This window comes from Kogia breviceps, chromosome 18 (assembly GCF_026419965.1).
Source record: "Kogia breviceps isolate mKogBre1 chromosome 18, mKogBre1 haplotype 1, whole genome shotgun sequence".
Classification (NCBI taxonomy): Eukaryota; Metazoa; Chordata; class Mammalia; order Artiodactyla; family Physeteridae; genus Kogia; species Kogia breviceps.
Window position 1 is genome coordinate 4,849,483 of NC_081327.1, and position 14,041 is coordinate 4,863,523.

At 43.2% G+C, this 14,041-nt stretch overlaps 1 protein-coding gene and 1 non-coding gene across 4 annotated transcripts in view; one reads left to right on the top strand and one right to left on the bottom strand.

Annotated features, from left to right (window-relative positions):
• LOC131744517 (zinc finger protein 615-like) overlaps positions 1-14,041 on the bottom strand; it is a 39,565-nt gene that overhangs the window by 15,074 nt on the left and 10,450 nt on the right. The window contains exons 1-4 of one of the 3 annotated variants that reach the window (XM_059044065.2): positions 8,468-8,552; positions 4,292-4,480; positions 3,045-3,171; positions 2,675-2,767 (exon numbers count right to left, since the gene is read on the bottom strand). In XM_059044065.2, the coding sequence (XP_058900048.1) occupies positions 2,675-2,767; positions 3,045-3,171; positions 4,292-4,306 (235 nt within the window). In that variant the 5' untranslated portion in view covers positions 4,307-4,480; positions 8,468-8,552. Of the gene's footprint in view, positions 1-2,674; positions 2,768-3,044; positions 3,645-4,291; positions 4,481-8,467; positions 8,553-14,041 lie in introns of those variants that run through there. The other 2 variants (XM_067018844.1, XM_067018845.1) reach the window with 2 other exon arrangements.
• On the top strand, positions 11,051-11,199 carry LOC131745645 (small nucleolar RNA SNORA40). The gene has a single exon (XR_009332380.1). It is a non-coding gene; the product is annotated as a small nucleolar RNA SNORA40 (small nucleolar RNA).

Below are 14,041 nucleotides of genomic sequence, written 5' to 3' on the forward strand. Positions count from 1 at the left end.
TTACCCATTTCACATGTAATAGCTTACAGCTGCTAACCCCAACCTCTCATTCCATCCCTCCCCCACCGCTCCTCCCCCTTGGCAACCACAAGTCTCTTCTCTATGTCTGTGAGTCTGTTTCTGCTTTGTAGATATGCTGATTTGTGTCATATTTTAGATTTCACCTATAAGTGATATCATATGGTATTTGTCTTTCTCTTTGACTTACTTTGTTTAGTATGATAATCTCTAGGTACATCCATGTTGCTCAAATAGCATTATTTCATTCCTTTTTTGTGGCTGAGTAGTATTCCACTGTGTATATGTACCACATCTTGTTTATTCATTCATCTCTCAAAGGACATTTAGGTTGTTTCCATGTCCTAGCTATTGTGAACAGTGCTGCTATGAACATAGGAGTGCATGTATCTTATTGAATTATAGTTTTGTCTGGCTATACGCCCAGGAGTGGGATTGCTATATCATATGGTGACTCTGTTTTTAGTTTTTTGAGGAACCTCCATACTGTTTTCCATAGTGGCTGCACCAATTTACATTCCCACCAACAGTGTAGAAGGGTTCCCTTTTCTCCACACCTCCTCCAGCGTTTGTTATTTGTAGACTTTTTTTCTTTTTTTGGGGCCACCCCACAAGGCTTGTGAGATCTTAGTTCCCCGACCAGGGATTGAACCCGGGGCCTTGGCAGTGAGAGCATGGAGTATTAATCACTGGACCGCCAGGGAATTCCCTGTAGACTTTTTCATGATGGCCATTCTGACCGGTGTGAGGTGGTACCTAACTGTAGTTTTGATTTGCATTTCTCTAATAATTTATGTTACTTAATCTTTATCATAGCACATTTCACCTCCTAGATATATTATTTATTTTTACTTATTTTTTTATTTAGTTAGTTTCGTTGCGGTACGCGGGACCCTCACTGCCGTGGCCTCTCTCCTTGCGGAGCACAGCCTCCGGATGTGCAGGCCCAGCGACCATAGCTCATGGGCCCAGCCGCTCTGCGGCACGTGGGATCCTCCCGGACCGGGGCAAGAACCCGCGTCCCCTGCATCGGCAGGCGGACTCTCAACCACTGCGCCAACAGGGAAGCCCTATTTTTATTTTTTTTTTAATCCCACACCACCAGCCCCCCAAACACTTGATTAATTTCTTGACTCCTTTCTCTTAGACTAAAAACTTGTGATCTATATGTAAACTTTTTTTCACTGCTCTTACCTTCCAGCATACAACAGGCTATCAAAAAAAAGTAGAGGAATGAATCAAAAAATCAGTCACATGTAGGGAACACATTAGGGAGAATTTAAGAAAGAGGGTGGAAATCTATCTCTTTGTGAGCATGATGATGTCATATCATGGAGTTCATGGACAGAAGAAGAACTTTAACTGCCAAGTAATTTGATTAGCTGGGATAAATGTCATCAGAATACAATGGAAAGAAAAATGAAAATTTTAGGGAAATGAAGACGGTAAGGTCTACAATCAAAGAGAAGAGGGCTTCCCTGGTGGCGCAGTGGTTGAGAATCCACCTGCCGATGCAGGAGACACGGGTTCGTGCCCTGGTCCGGGAGGATCCCACATGCCGCGGAGCAGCTAAGCCCGTGGGCCGTGGCCGCTAGGCCTGCGCGTCTGGAGCCTGTGCTCCGCAACGGGAGAGGCCGCGACAGTGAGAGGCCCGCATACCGCAAAAAAAAAAAAAAAAAAAAAAAAAAAAAAGAGAAGAAAGTTCAAAACTAATAAATACACAAAGGAATTAATTTGAAGTAAGGAAGAGTTATGATCAGGTCGAGACCGGAACTGAGAACGTAGGATGTTAAGATAACGTTTCTAGTTAAAAATTCATCATGAACAGCAGGCGCATTTACATAAGAGAGCTCTGCAGGTGGGGAACATATGAGGTAATGCCTGAACGGCCAGGATGGAGGATGCGTAAGAGTAAGGGAGAATGTAAACTTACAGTGGTTTTCTGGGAGGGAAGATGATCTTAGGTCCTTGCAGTTACTGAGAACTCAGGAGAGCTGCCATCGAGATAAGTTATATAGAACCCAAGTGTGTGGTGGATCACACTGGGGACAGATCAATTTGGGAGTCTTCCCCAGTGACCCGAAGGAGCTTAGCTTATTATGATGAAGAAAACTTTGAAGGTTAAGAGATCATTGGAGAAAATGGAAAACAAAACCTTTGGAGAACCTCAGAGCGGGAATAAGGCACAGTGAAGACCAGTCTACTTTGGGGCCCGGCATCCAAGATGGGTGGATGTGAGGAAGGAAATCAACATTACCAGTGGAGCAGAAAGGTGAAGCAGCTAGAACACAGGGAGGAATTCAAACTTTTCTCTTTGGAGAGAGGTCTTGGAAGGTGGAATTTCATAGCAAGGGAGGTGGAAGTGTATGAAGAAGAAGGAAAAGATATGAGAATCCTAGGGAAAAGAAAACTATGCAAACAAAAATCAAGATGGGGGTAAAATAAAGAAGAAACAGATCCCGGAAAAGACAAGAGTCTTCCCTAAGAAGGGATATATTTTTCTCTAAACTCCTACAAGGAAAAAGAGGTCTGACATTGGGAGAGAGATGCACGGAGGCACTGCTTACCCAGCGTCCAACCCCTCACAGCTGTGACTCTTCTCTGGCCAACTACAGTGTGATTTCCACAGCTGTCACCTTGCTGGTCTCTCACTCACCTGAATGGGTTCGACAGTGGATTTCATCTTCCATCGTCCACGGTTCTCCTTGATCCAACTTGGAGAGTATGCCTGGCTTTCTGGCTTGATAACCTATTCACCGGAAATGATAGAATATTTAGACCCGGTGAATTGGGCTTGGGGTCTGTGAAGACAGAATGCTACAGCTGAGGACAAAGCAATTTCACGACCTACAGAGTAAATGCTGTTCTCTCAGGAGAAGGGAGAATACCCACTTCTCATGGGCCAGAGAGGGGACTGAAAATCTACCGCTTCAGAGCATCATAGACACTCCAGAGCTTTCAGAAGCCGAGAAAGGAAAGGCCACTGATTGGGGACCCTCTGAAGGGCACAGGGGAGCCGTCCTCACCCACAGACAGCAGGTTGCTATAGTTCTCCAGCATCACCTCTTGGTACAGGTCCTTCTGAGGAGGGGCCAGGAGCTGCCACTCCTCCCACGTGAAGTCCACGGCCACATCGCCAAACGTCAGGGTTTCCTATAGTAACAGTGGTGTTTAATGAAGTGATGTCCTTTTGATGATGTGGAAGAAATGTTAAGTTTTTCTTCTCATTTCTACTTTATAGGTTGGATCTATATATCTAGAGGGTTGTTTTTGTTGTTGTTTATTGATTGATTGATTGATTGGCTGCGTTGGGTCTTCACTGCTGTGCACAGGCTTCCTCTAGTTGCGGTGAGCAGGGGTTATTCTTCATTGTGGTGCATGGGCTTCTCATCGCGGTGGCCTCTCCTGTTGCAGAGCATGGGTTCCAGGCACACGGGTCTCAGCAGTTGTGGCACGCGGGCTCAGAAGCTGTGGCGCATGGGCTTAGCTGCTCCGCGGCATGTGGGATCTTCCCAGACCAGGGAACGAACCCGTGTCCCCTACATTGGCAGGCGGATTCTCAACCGCTGCACCACCAGGGAAGCCCCGGGTTGTTTGCTTTTAACGCACATGGAATAAGCAAAAGCCTAATAAAATACAAGGATCCAACTAAATATAATTGTGCAGTCAGTCATCCATCCATTTATCATTAGACGCTCTATAATGTGTAAAAGTTAAACCTTCTTGTTAACCTAAAAACACCACAATCATATATATATATATATGACTAACAATAAGTCAATGGAATTGGGATGACTAAATCGTTATAGCCAGTCAATCAGAATCTTCTGGGAAGTGACTCAAGAAGCCAGAATTATAACAAACTAAATGTTTAATAAGCATGTTTAAAGTGTATGAAGAAGAAACTTATTTTCTGATATATGTACTTTGTTATGATTTCAGTCTTTAAATATATCCTTAAGTCAGTTGTGTAATGAACAAAAATAAAAGCAATATAAGAAAAAAGGTAGATTAAGAATCCAGATTTGAACATGGAAACCTAGAGTCAGTCATATTACAAAGCCTGAGGAAACAGTCTCCATAGAACTGCCCTCGCTTCAGACACTGGCTGCAATTTCTGGGGTCCCCTGGATCACCCTCACTTCAGAAGCAGGCTACAAAGACACCCAGGGTTCCCAAGACACCTTTACATGCAATAATTACCTAGAATGACTCAGACAAGTAACAAATCCATCAGGGAACAAAGGAAAGAATAAAACAGAACAAAAGTCACCTGGGCCTGGATCATTTCCTTCTGTTCTCTGAAAACAGCTGGCAACAAGGAGGCTCTGTCGCTGTGTTTTCTGGATCTGCTCTAAATTCTGTCCTGTCTTCAATCAAGCGTGTCCCCAGTAATGCTGATACCAAATCCTGTAACTTCTTCCTCCTTCTACTGATTCTTTTGCTCCTGGGGAGTCGGGACCTGTGGGTTGAGGAGAAAATTCAAGCTGAGGGTACATTTCCTCTGGGCCCGGACGCTAACGCTGCTCCTGGGCGCTGCCCTTAACCCAGTGTCCACAGCACTGCTGAGCGTCCCCAGAAGACTGCTGCCCCAGTAGACTTTATTCCTCTGCCCACAAAGCCTAAGCTTCTGACTGTGGTGGGGGTATTCCTTTATTCCGTGAAGTTGAAGTGGGGTGACTGTCAGAGGGGATGAGGGGGACTTCCCTGGTGGCACAGTGGTTAAGGATCCACCTACCAATGCAAGGGATGTGGGTTCGATCCCTGGTCCAGGAAGACCCCACATGCCTCACAGCAACTAAGCCCGTGCACCACAACTACTGAGCCTGCACTCTAGAGCCTGTGAGCCACAACTACTGAGCCCACGTGCCACAACTACTGAAGCCTGCACGCCTAGTGCCCATGCTCCGCAACACGAGACGCCACCGCAATGAGAAGCCCACACACCGCAACGAAGAGTAGCCCCCGCTCGCTGCAACTAGAGAAAGCCCGCGTGCAGCAATGAAGACCCAACACAGCCACAATAAATTAATTAATTTAAAGAAATAGTCTAAAATTTAAAAAAAAAAAAAAAAAAAAAGGAGATGAGGGAAACGATATCCATCCCAGGAGCAGGCCTCAGGAGCAGGAGACTCTCAGGCAGCTCAATTATACAAAAGGGACCGTATGGGAGGAGAGGTGCTGGGCACTGTTTTCCTTTAAACCGTGTGCGCTCAGGAACCTCATCAAGCGTTTTTATACACCCTGTGAGTACACACACTTCAGTTTGAAAACAATGTACTGGGCAAACCAGAAGCACTGTCTTATAAGCAATAATGATAATATCTTAGGTTTTAAATACATTTTTTAAAGCACGCAATATTGTAAATAAATTGGAAAGTGGTAAACTAAGTTGAGATGCTCTAAGACGCCTGTATTGTCAGAGAAGAGTGTAAAAGTACTAACATAAGAATTTGACAAAGAAAGCTTCCATGCTGTATGTAATCTCTACTGTCATGTTGAAAACTGACAATTGTCTTAACGTATATAATTTCCATCCTAACAGAAGGGCGAAACAGAATGAGAAGAAATTCATTCAAAACATGGCAAAAAAGAGAATAAGGAATAGAGACCAGTGGGGCAAATACAGTGCACTTATATGACTATTTGAAAACAAAACACTAAGAATTATATTAAGTATATTAAATCAACCATGCTCCAATAAAAATCTTTTTAATGAATTATATTCAGTATAAACAGAACAAAGATTCCAGTTAATTACATCAAATGCAAATGCCTCGAAACTGTCAGACTGGATTAAAATGTAAAACCCAGGACTTCGCCGGCAGTCCAGTGGTTAAGACTGCGCTTCCAATACAGGGGGCCTGGGTTTGATCCCTGGTCGGGGAACTAAGATCCCACATGCTGTCCAGTGCGGCCAAAAAAAATAATAATAATAAAATAAAATAAAACCCAAGAATATGCTACTCTAGGTGACATGCCTGAAACATAGTGATATGGAAAGCTGGAGAATAAAAGGTTAGAAAAAGATAAACCATGGAAAGAGTAACCACAGATAATCTATATTCTCTGACAAAATGCACCAGAAAGCCCCAAAATTACTACAGAGAAAGAGAAACAAAGCTTACTAGTAAGAGGTTCAATTCACCACATGTTAAGAAATTTGCCATTTCTAGGTACCTAACAATATAGCCTTGAAACATATACAGCAAGGGAATTCCCTGGGAGTCCAGTGGTTAGGACTCCAGGCTTCCACTGCAGGGGGCAAAGGATCAATCCCTGGTGGGGAAACTAAGATTCCTGCACGCCATGCGGTGGCAGCCAAAAACATTTTTTTCTAATTAAAAAAAAAAAAAAAAAAAGGAATGAATTATAAGCATTAGAAAGTGGACAGAAAATTAAGGTTATATTCAGACAATATCATCCTTGACATTCAAAGAATTATAATACTTATTTAAAACAAAATTTCCCCTCAGAAACCCCCAAGCAGATTTTCACATATACTGCTGGCTAGAACTGCACCACGTACCTAAGCTCATTTCGTACTAATTCAATCACTAGCAACGGGAACTGGAACCACCAGGATTAACTAAGACCAACCACGGGACTTCCCTGGTGGCGCAGTGGTTAAGAATCCGCCTGCCAATGCAGGGGACACGGGTTCGAGCCCTCGTCCAGGATGATCCCACATGCCGCGGAACGACTAAGCCCGTGTGCCACAAATACGGAGCCTGCGTGCCTGGAGCCTGTGCTCCGCAACAAAGAGAGGCCACCGCAATGAGAAGCCCTTGCACCTCAACAAAGAGTAGCTCCTGCTCACCGCAACTACAGAAAGCCCCCGCACACTTAGGAAGACCCAACACAGCCAAAAATAAATAAATTTAAAAAAAAAAAAAAAAAAGACCAACCAGTATTGGGATATGGGTCACCCTGTCAGAAGGATGGATAACTGAACAAAACGGCGATTCCGTTAGCAAAGAAGAAAGTGTGACTGCATGTCAGACGAAAAAGCAAGTGTCCACTGCCGCCGGTGAGAGCAAGCCTTGACAAACATTTTCTGCGAAGGTGGGACAGGCTGGGACCTGGAACCCTTTGCTGCAGTGCTCGCATCTGGACGCACCTCTCCTCCAGCAACAAAATACAAAGAAACTATAAGGGACTGAAAATAACTTTGTGTATGAGCAGAGGGGGCAAATTCTGGACAACAAGATACAAAGAAATCAAGAAACCCAACCGCCACTTCTGAAGAGCCAGGAGCAAAAGCGGGGTACTGCCATGCCCCTTGCACACAACACCACCTCAAGCGTGGGCAAACCATCTAAGCCATCCCTCTGGCCCAACCCCTGGACATACCCCTACCCTCACCCCATATAAAGAACCAGATGCCCCCACACACACCCAACCCCACCTCAGAGAGCGAACAAGCAAGGGAACCTCTTACTTGTTCTCTCTCCCCCCTGCTGCAGCAGGGCCCCAATAAAGCCTGGCCTGAATTTCTTACCCGGCCTTCGACCGATTTCTATGGACCAAGGAGGCCAAGAGCCCTGGTCGGTGACAAAGGGATAGGTACTCTACATTTCTGCTTTGAGGGTTAAGATCTGTCACAAGGACTCAATTCTGCCTTTGCAGTGCGAAAACAGCGATACACGATACACAACACATAGACGAGGCTGGGTTAGCCCCTCGGTCTGCGGATAAAAGCCTAAAAAGCAAAAGGCTTAGAACTACACTACCGTCCCGGGCTGTACCACCTTCCTTCCCAGCGTACTTGGTGGGAATCTCAACGCAACCACCACCAGCCAGGCGTCCTCGGGGACCAAAGCCTCAGCCCTCACAAGCCTCTCTGTACCACAGACACTGACTACACACTTCCTTATTAATCTGAAACCTGGGCCAGATACCCTCATGTGATGACCATCCAGCCAGGCCCCAACATCTCTGAGCGCCATATTAATTTCTGAATCTGAATCTCTTACCATCGTTAATATCATCTGCATCCTTTCGAAATAGAGTGAGCCGCAAAGACCCCCATACCAGGCCGGTCCGGTCACGATCGTTGATCTCTACAGATTTTTTTTTTTTTTTTTTTTTTTTTTGGTGTGTTGTGGGAGGCGGGGGGGCGCCGCGTGGCTTGCGGGATCTTAGTTCCCCGACCAGGGAGTGAACCCGGGCCACTACAGTGAAAGCGCCGAATCCGCCAGGGAATTCCCTCTACAGATTCTTAATCTTTTTAACGAACAGCTCCCAAGGAACCCCAACGACAGGTACGCGCGTCACAAACGCTCCTGGTTCCTCTCAAATACCTCCACCTCAGTGCTTCTCACCAGACCCTCAATAATTCCGCTAAGTCCACCCTACACCATTCCACCCTGTGGACGACACGCCCACAGGGACAAACCTCCTACGGGACAAAAGCACAAAACTTCAAGGGACAAATGCACACACTGACCCGATGTTCTCCAGTCCACAAGCACAGCCTAAAACGTAACACTTCCACGAACCGCTTCTGCTTCTGCCCCTGTCGCGCAGATTTTTCGTCGGTCTACGGCGGCCGAAGACGGTCTAAAACGTTTGAAGAAACGCGGACCGGCTTTCTGCTATTACTTTGAAAGGCAATATGTCCGCGCCCAGCTCTCCGCGGCCCCACGGGGCGGCCATGTTGGGACACCTGACGTACAGAAGGCCAAGGGGCGGGTTTGGGGCCGGGAGCCCTGGATGGTCCGGAAGGTGAGAAGCCACTGAAACTATTTCATTACCTGTCACTTCAACTCTTAAGAAAATTAGGAGATTTTCAGAGACTCGAGGTTTGCGAGGCAAATATGGACCTACCTACCCAGGGCGTTCGACGCACTGGGGAGACAAGTAACATTGCCGCGGCCTTTATTTTACACCTTGTATTAAAAAGGAGGGGGGCGGGTTTCGAAAAGGACCAAGGGTTCAGGTGTCGGTATAGCAGCAGAGAACGAACTCCTGGAAAGAGAAACGGCAGTACATCGGTAATCGGACATCCCCCAAAAAACTTTGGAGGAACATTTCTTGTAGGAAGCGGCTTTTAAGGACAGAATAAGATTTCGAGAAACCGGCACAGTGTGGAACAGGCCATCACGTTCAAGAGGAAAAGAGCGGCAGGGATAAAGCCTAGGTTTTGACTGGGATTGCAGCCTCGGGGAAAGGCCACTTTAAAAATGAGGCCAGTAAAGGTCTGGAGCCAATGAGAAAGGCACAACCAGAATTGAGTCCAAACGTATTACGGTCAATATCTATTTGGTCAAGACACTAAGATACTTCCATGGGGTTAGTTGTTTCAGCAAATGATGCTGGAATAATTGTATACCTATTTGCAAAAACATAAATTAAGACCCATAACTCTAACCATATACAAAATTAACTCGAAATACCTAAATTTAAGAGGTAGAAGTATGAAACTTAGAGAAGCGAAGAGGAGCCTAAGTTAGCCAGAGAGTTCTGTGACAAGACAAAGTATGAGACATAAAAGGAAAAATAATAAATTGGACTTTATTAAAATTAAAAGCTTTTGTATTTCTAAGCACAGCTTTAATAAAGTATTGAGTGGAGCCAGAGATTGGGAGAAAATATTGACACATTTAACATCTATTGATAAAGGACTTGTATTCATAATATATCAAGAGTTCTCAAAATTTAATAACAAAACAACTATCCAGTTACTTTTTGCGGGTTATGAAAATTTCTAAACATTGCATCGTGGTGATAGTGGCACAAATCTATGAACTTGCTAAATGTCATTGAGTTGTACACTTACTACTGGTAAATGTTATATGTAAATTATGACAATAAAGCTGTTAAAATGAATTTCTGTTGTGTACAAAATTTGTAGCATATGGATTTTTTTTAAGACAGCAAATATAATTGCAAAATTATAAACTATCTAGGATTAAAAGTAAATGGAGATGTCTGGGACATAAGAAAAACAGTACAACAAATCTTGGAGTGAGAATGTAAGAATTTGAATAATGAGAGGATCATAATAAAAAGTGAACATAGTTGAATATGTTATGTTTTTCAAGTATACCCCACTTTAATGCATACCTTTTATATGTGACTCAAGTTACCAATCTACTAGTTCATCCATGATATTATTACAGCCACTTAATATTAATTATATAGAGATATGCAAAACATTTTATAATATGGAAATGTTTATAATGAGAAAGTAAGTGATAAAATTAGATTACATCTTTTTTTTTACAGCCTTACTGAGATATAACTGATATAGATTATACCTATTTTAAATAAACTTTTTATTTTGGGGAAATTTTAATTTACACGGAAGGGACAAAGTACTACAAAGAGTGCACATATACCTTCATTTGACTTCCTCTCATGCAAATATTTTATGTAACCTTGGTACATCTGTCAAACTTAGAAATTAACATCAGTATGACACTCAACTAAATTACAGATTCTATTTGGATTTCACAAATTTTTCCACTACTGTCCTTTTTCTGTCTTAGGATTCAACCCAGGGAAGAATGCTGCCTTTAGACATCATGTTTCCTTGAATTCCTCTGTTCCATGACCTTCCCTCAGTCTTTTTTTCATGTCCTCAATTATTTGGAGGAGTACTGATCAGGTATTTTGTATACTGACCTTCTTTTAGGTTGGTCTGTTTTCCTCATTAAATAGGGATTTATGCATTTTGGAAAAGACACCACAGAATTGAAGTCCCTTTCTAATAACATCACATTTACGGGTATAGAATATCAAAATGACAACACTGATCTACTGGCAAAGGTAATATTTGCCAGGTTTCTCCACTCAAAATAGCAAAACAACTTCTGACCAAAAAGAACCATCATATAGGCCTCACACCTATATGTGTGAGATTTCAAGACTTATAGTAGTATTGGTGAAGGGACAAACACATAGATCAATGGAACAGAGCAAAGATCCCAGAAAAAGACCCACATGAGTCAAGTATACTCAAGCGTTTGACAGAGATACAAAGGTTATTCAATGTAGAAAGATAGACTTTTTCAGCAGATGCTGCTGGAACACTTGGAAGTCCACAGGCAAAAAACAAACAAAAACAAAGAGAAAAAAAATCTCAAAAGACTCTCCTTATAGACAGGTGCAAAAATCCTCTTTTGCAACCCAGAACTCATTGTTCAGTATGAGTTTTGATAGGTAAGAAGGAACATGATACCTAAAACAGATTCAAGTGATGGGGGTGTATTGATAAACATAGAGATTGCTTCCAGGACTATAGAGCTGATAATTTCCCTCATATATTAAGTTTTTAAATTATCAGCTATATCGATTTCATACTCTAATTTTAATGTTGACATGAAACAAAGATGGCTTCTTTTCTTAGACTTTTATCTTGAGAACACAGTGTCAGGATTTTTAAAAGGTATTGGCATATCCCAATGATGTGTACTGTTCTAGGGTGTGATAGCTTAGGGGTCAATATGATTTGAACTTAATACATTTTTAGAGGGTGTCAAATTCAGAAGCAGGCAGATCCATCTCCTGACCCTAAACATGGTCCTAAAGTAAATTGCTTGAGGAAATTGGATCCCAAAGATTACAGGTGGGGAATTTTGAAGTGTGTCTGTATTCCACTGGAGATCAAAGAAGCCCAACTAAAAGAATTGTGGACTGACTGACCTGACAGCTGTGGACTGAGCAAAAGCTCTTTTTCAAAGGGCTATCTTATATTGAAGATTATGACTTTGGAGGAACTAAGGTGATTGGCAGTGGAAAGAATCAGAACATGTGAAATTCCTTAAAAATTTATTGACTTAAATAATTTTGCCTATGTTACACATAATTTAAAAAAACCCTTTACACTTTGTTCAAAAAAAAAAAAAAAAGAATCTCAACACATTCATCCTATGAGTCCTATACTTGGTAAAGGACTTGTATCCAGAACATAGAAAGAATTCTGAAAAGTCAACAAGAAACTCCTATTTCAAAAACAGGCAAACCTTGAACAGACACTTGATCAAAGATAACAGATGGCAAACAAACATATGGAAAGATGGTCTGCATCATTTGTTGTTAGGGAGATGCAAATTAAAACAGCAATGTGAATAATAATAATTTTTAAAAAGCAGCAGTGTGATACAAACACCCAGGTATTAGACTTGCTGAAATCCAAAAACTGAAAATATGAAATGCTGGTGATAAGGTGGAGTAACAGGAATTTCGATTATTTGCCAGAGACAATGCAAAAGAAATACAGCCATATTAGACAATAGGCAGATTCTTGAATGTATGTTTGTACAGATGATCCCAAGTTTTAGAAAGGTAGCCTGAAAAAAAATCCTTTTTAATGAGATGGCTCTCACTGAGGAGTAGAACTCAGGAAAATGGTTGTTCTTACTTGTGTCAAAGAAATCTGAAAGGAAATATCCAAGACTAAACTTTGCAGTAAGATGAACAAAAATCCTGTCTTTATTCCTATACACACTTGACCACGGTGAATTACTCTGATTTTTGTGCAATGAGAAGAGTGTATGTAGGAGACAAATTTTTTATAAGAACCTTGAGAAAGGACTTGGACTGGAAAACCTGAAAAGAAATATTTCCAGCATCCAAAGGTCAAGTCTCTAAACACCCACTAGCCTGGGACTGTGGATCTCAAAACTTCCAGACTCCTGTGCTCTCAAACACAGACAAACTCTGCACTCCCTACACAACACTGACCTCAAATTCAATCTGAAATTTACCACAGATACTCTTTCCCATTGACACTCCTCCCCCAATGCCAGGCTTCTCCAGATCATGAGCTGGAGGTTAAATCGCTAACCTGGGGGAGAGCCAGTGCTCATTGGTTTCACACCTTCCATCCAGTTTTCGATTACCGAGTCTTACAGACCTAACATATAGACCCTAAACCCTGACCAACAAGACCTTCAATCATTAATCTCTACAGGTTAAGCCTCAGTCAAAGGCCCCGTCACTAACGCCCAGATTCCTCAGTGACTGAAGCCAAATAAAACCCCCAATATGGTCACTGACACACATTCCCTCTTCACTGACCCCACAGGCCCCTCACTGGGGATCCTTGCCCAGAATCAGGCTCAGCAGATATTGAGTCTCTGAAGACTCCTCCAGTAGCTGCCAAAGGCTGAACCTGATCCAAAACCATTCCTGATTTTGATGCGCTCTCCCCGCATTGCCTCCTTGGCTGTTGCTAGGGACACCGAGGGCTCTTGTTCAGTTTCAGAAGACTCGCACAGGTCCTATGAGGACACATAGCACTGTGACCTCATAGAGGTTCTGGCGCTTCCAACAGGAGTGGCCATAAAAGCTGCTAAGACTGCTGGGTGAGAAGACATGTCTTCTTGGCACCCCAGTGCCTTCCTCTCTTTGCAAGAGATAATCTCAGTCACAGAGCTAATTTAAGTTTTCAGAGGCCAGAACCAATCCAAGGCCAACGTGGTGTGAGATGCATTTTAGTCGTCACTTTGGGCAAAAGTGACAAGATGATGGTGACCTTGTGCAGTTGGGCACGAATATCTTGGCCACTACCAGTTTGCCTGGACTCTTATTACGGACAGAGCCCTAACTTGTTCTGCTTGCCGCAGGTCAGGCCAATAAATCGGAAGATGACTTGTTGAGGCAAGGGGTAAGGACTTTAATCGGAAAACCAGCCGAGCGAGATGGCAGACTAGTGTCTCAAAAAAACCATCTTCCCTTAGTGTGAATGTGGGCTCCGCTTACACAGAGGAAGGGAAGGAGGAGGGACCCACTGCGATGCCAGTCAATGGCTGAGTGGGACGGCTACCGGTCATGCACTAACAGCTACGCACCCGCCCCGCCTCTATTACAGTCTGATAGTCTGTGGCAGAGAAGATGCCCAGAGTTTCTAGTTGGATCTAAGGTTGAATTTACTTGAAGTCTGTACTGGGAAAAGCTACGGTTCACACTTCCTCCTGTCTTTCTCCTTCACTCTCAACCTGTTGCCACACACACACTTTCAACACTTCTGGCCACCCAATGTGTGGGTTTCCCACACACCAAGCAATTCCCATCA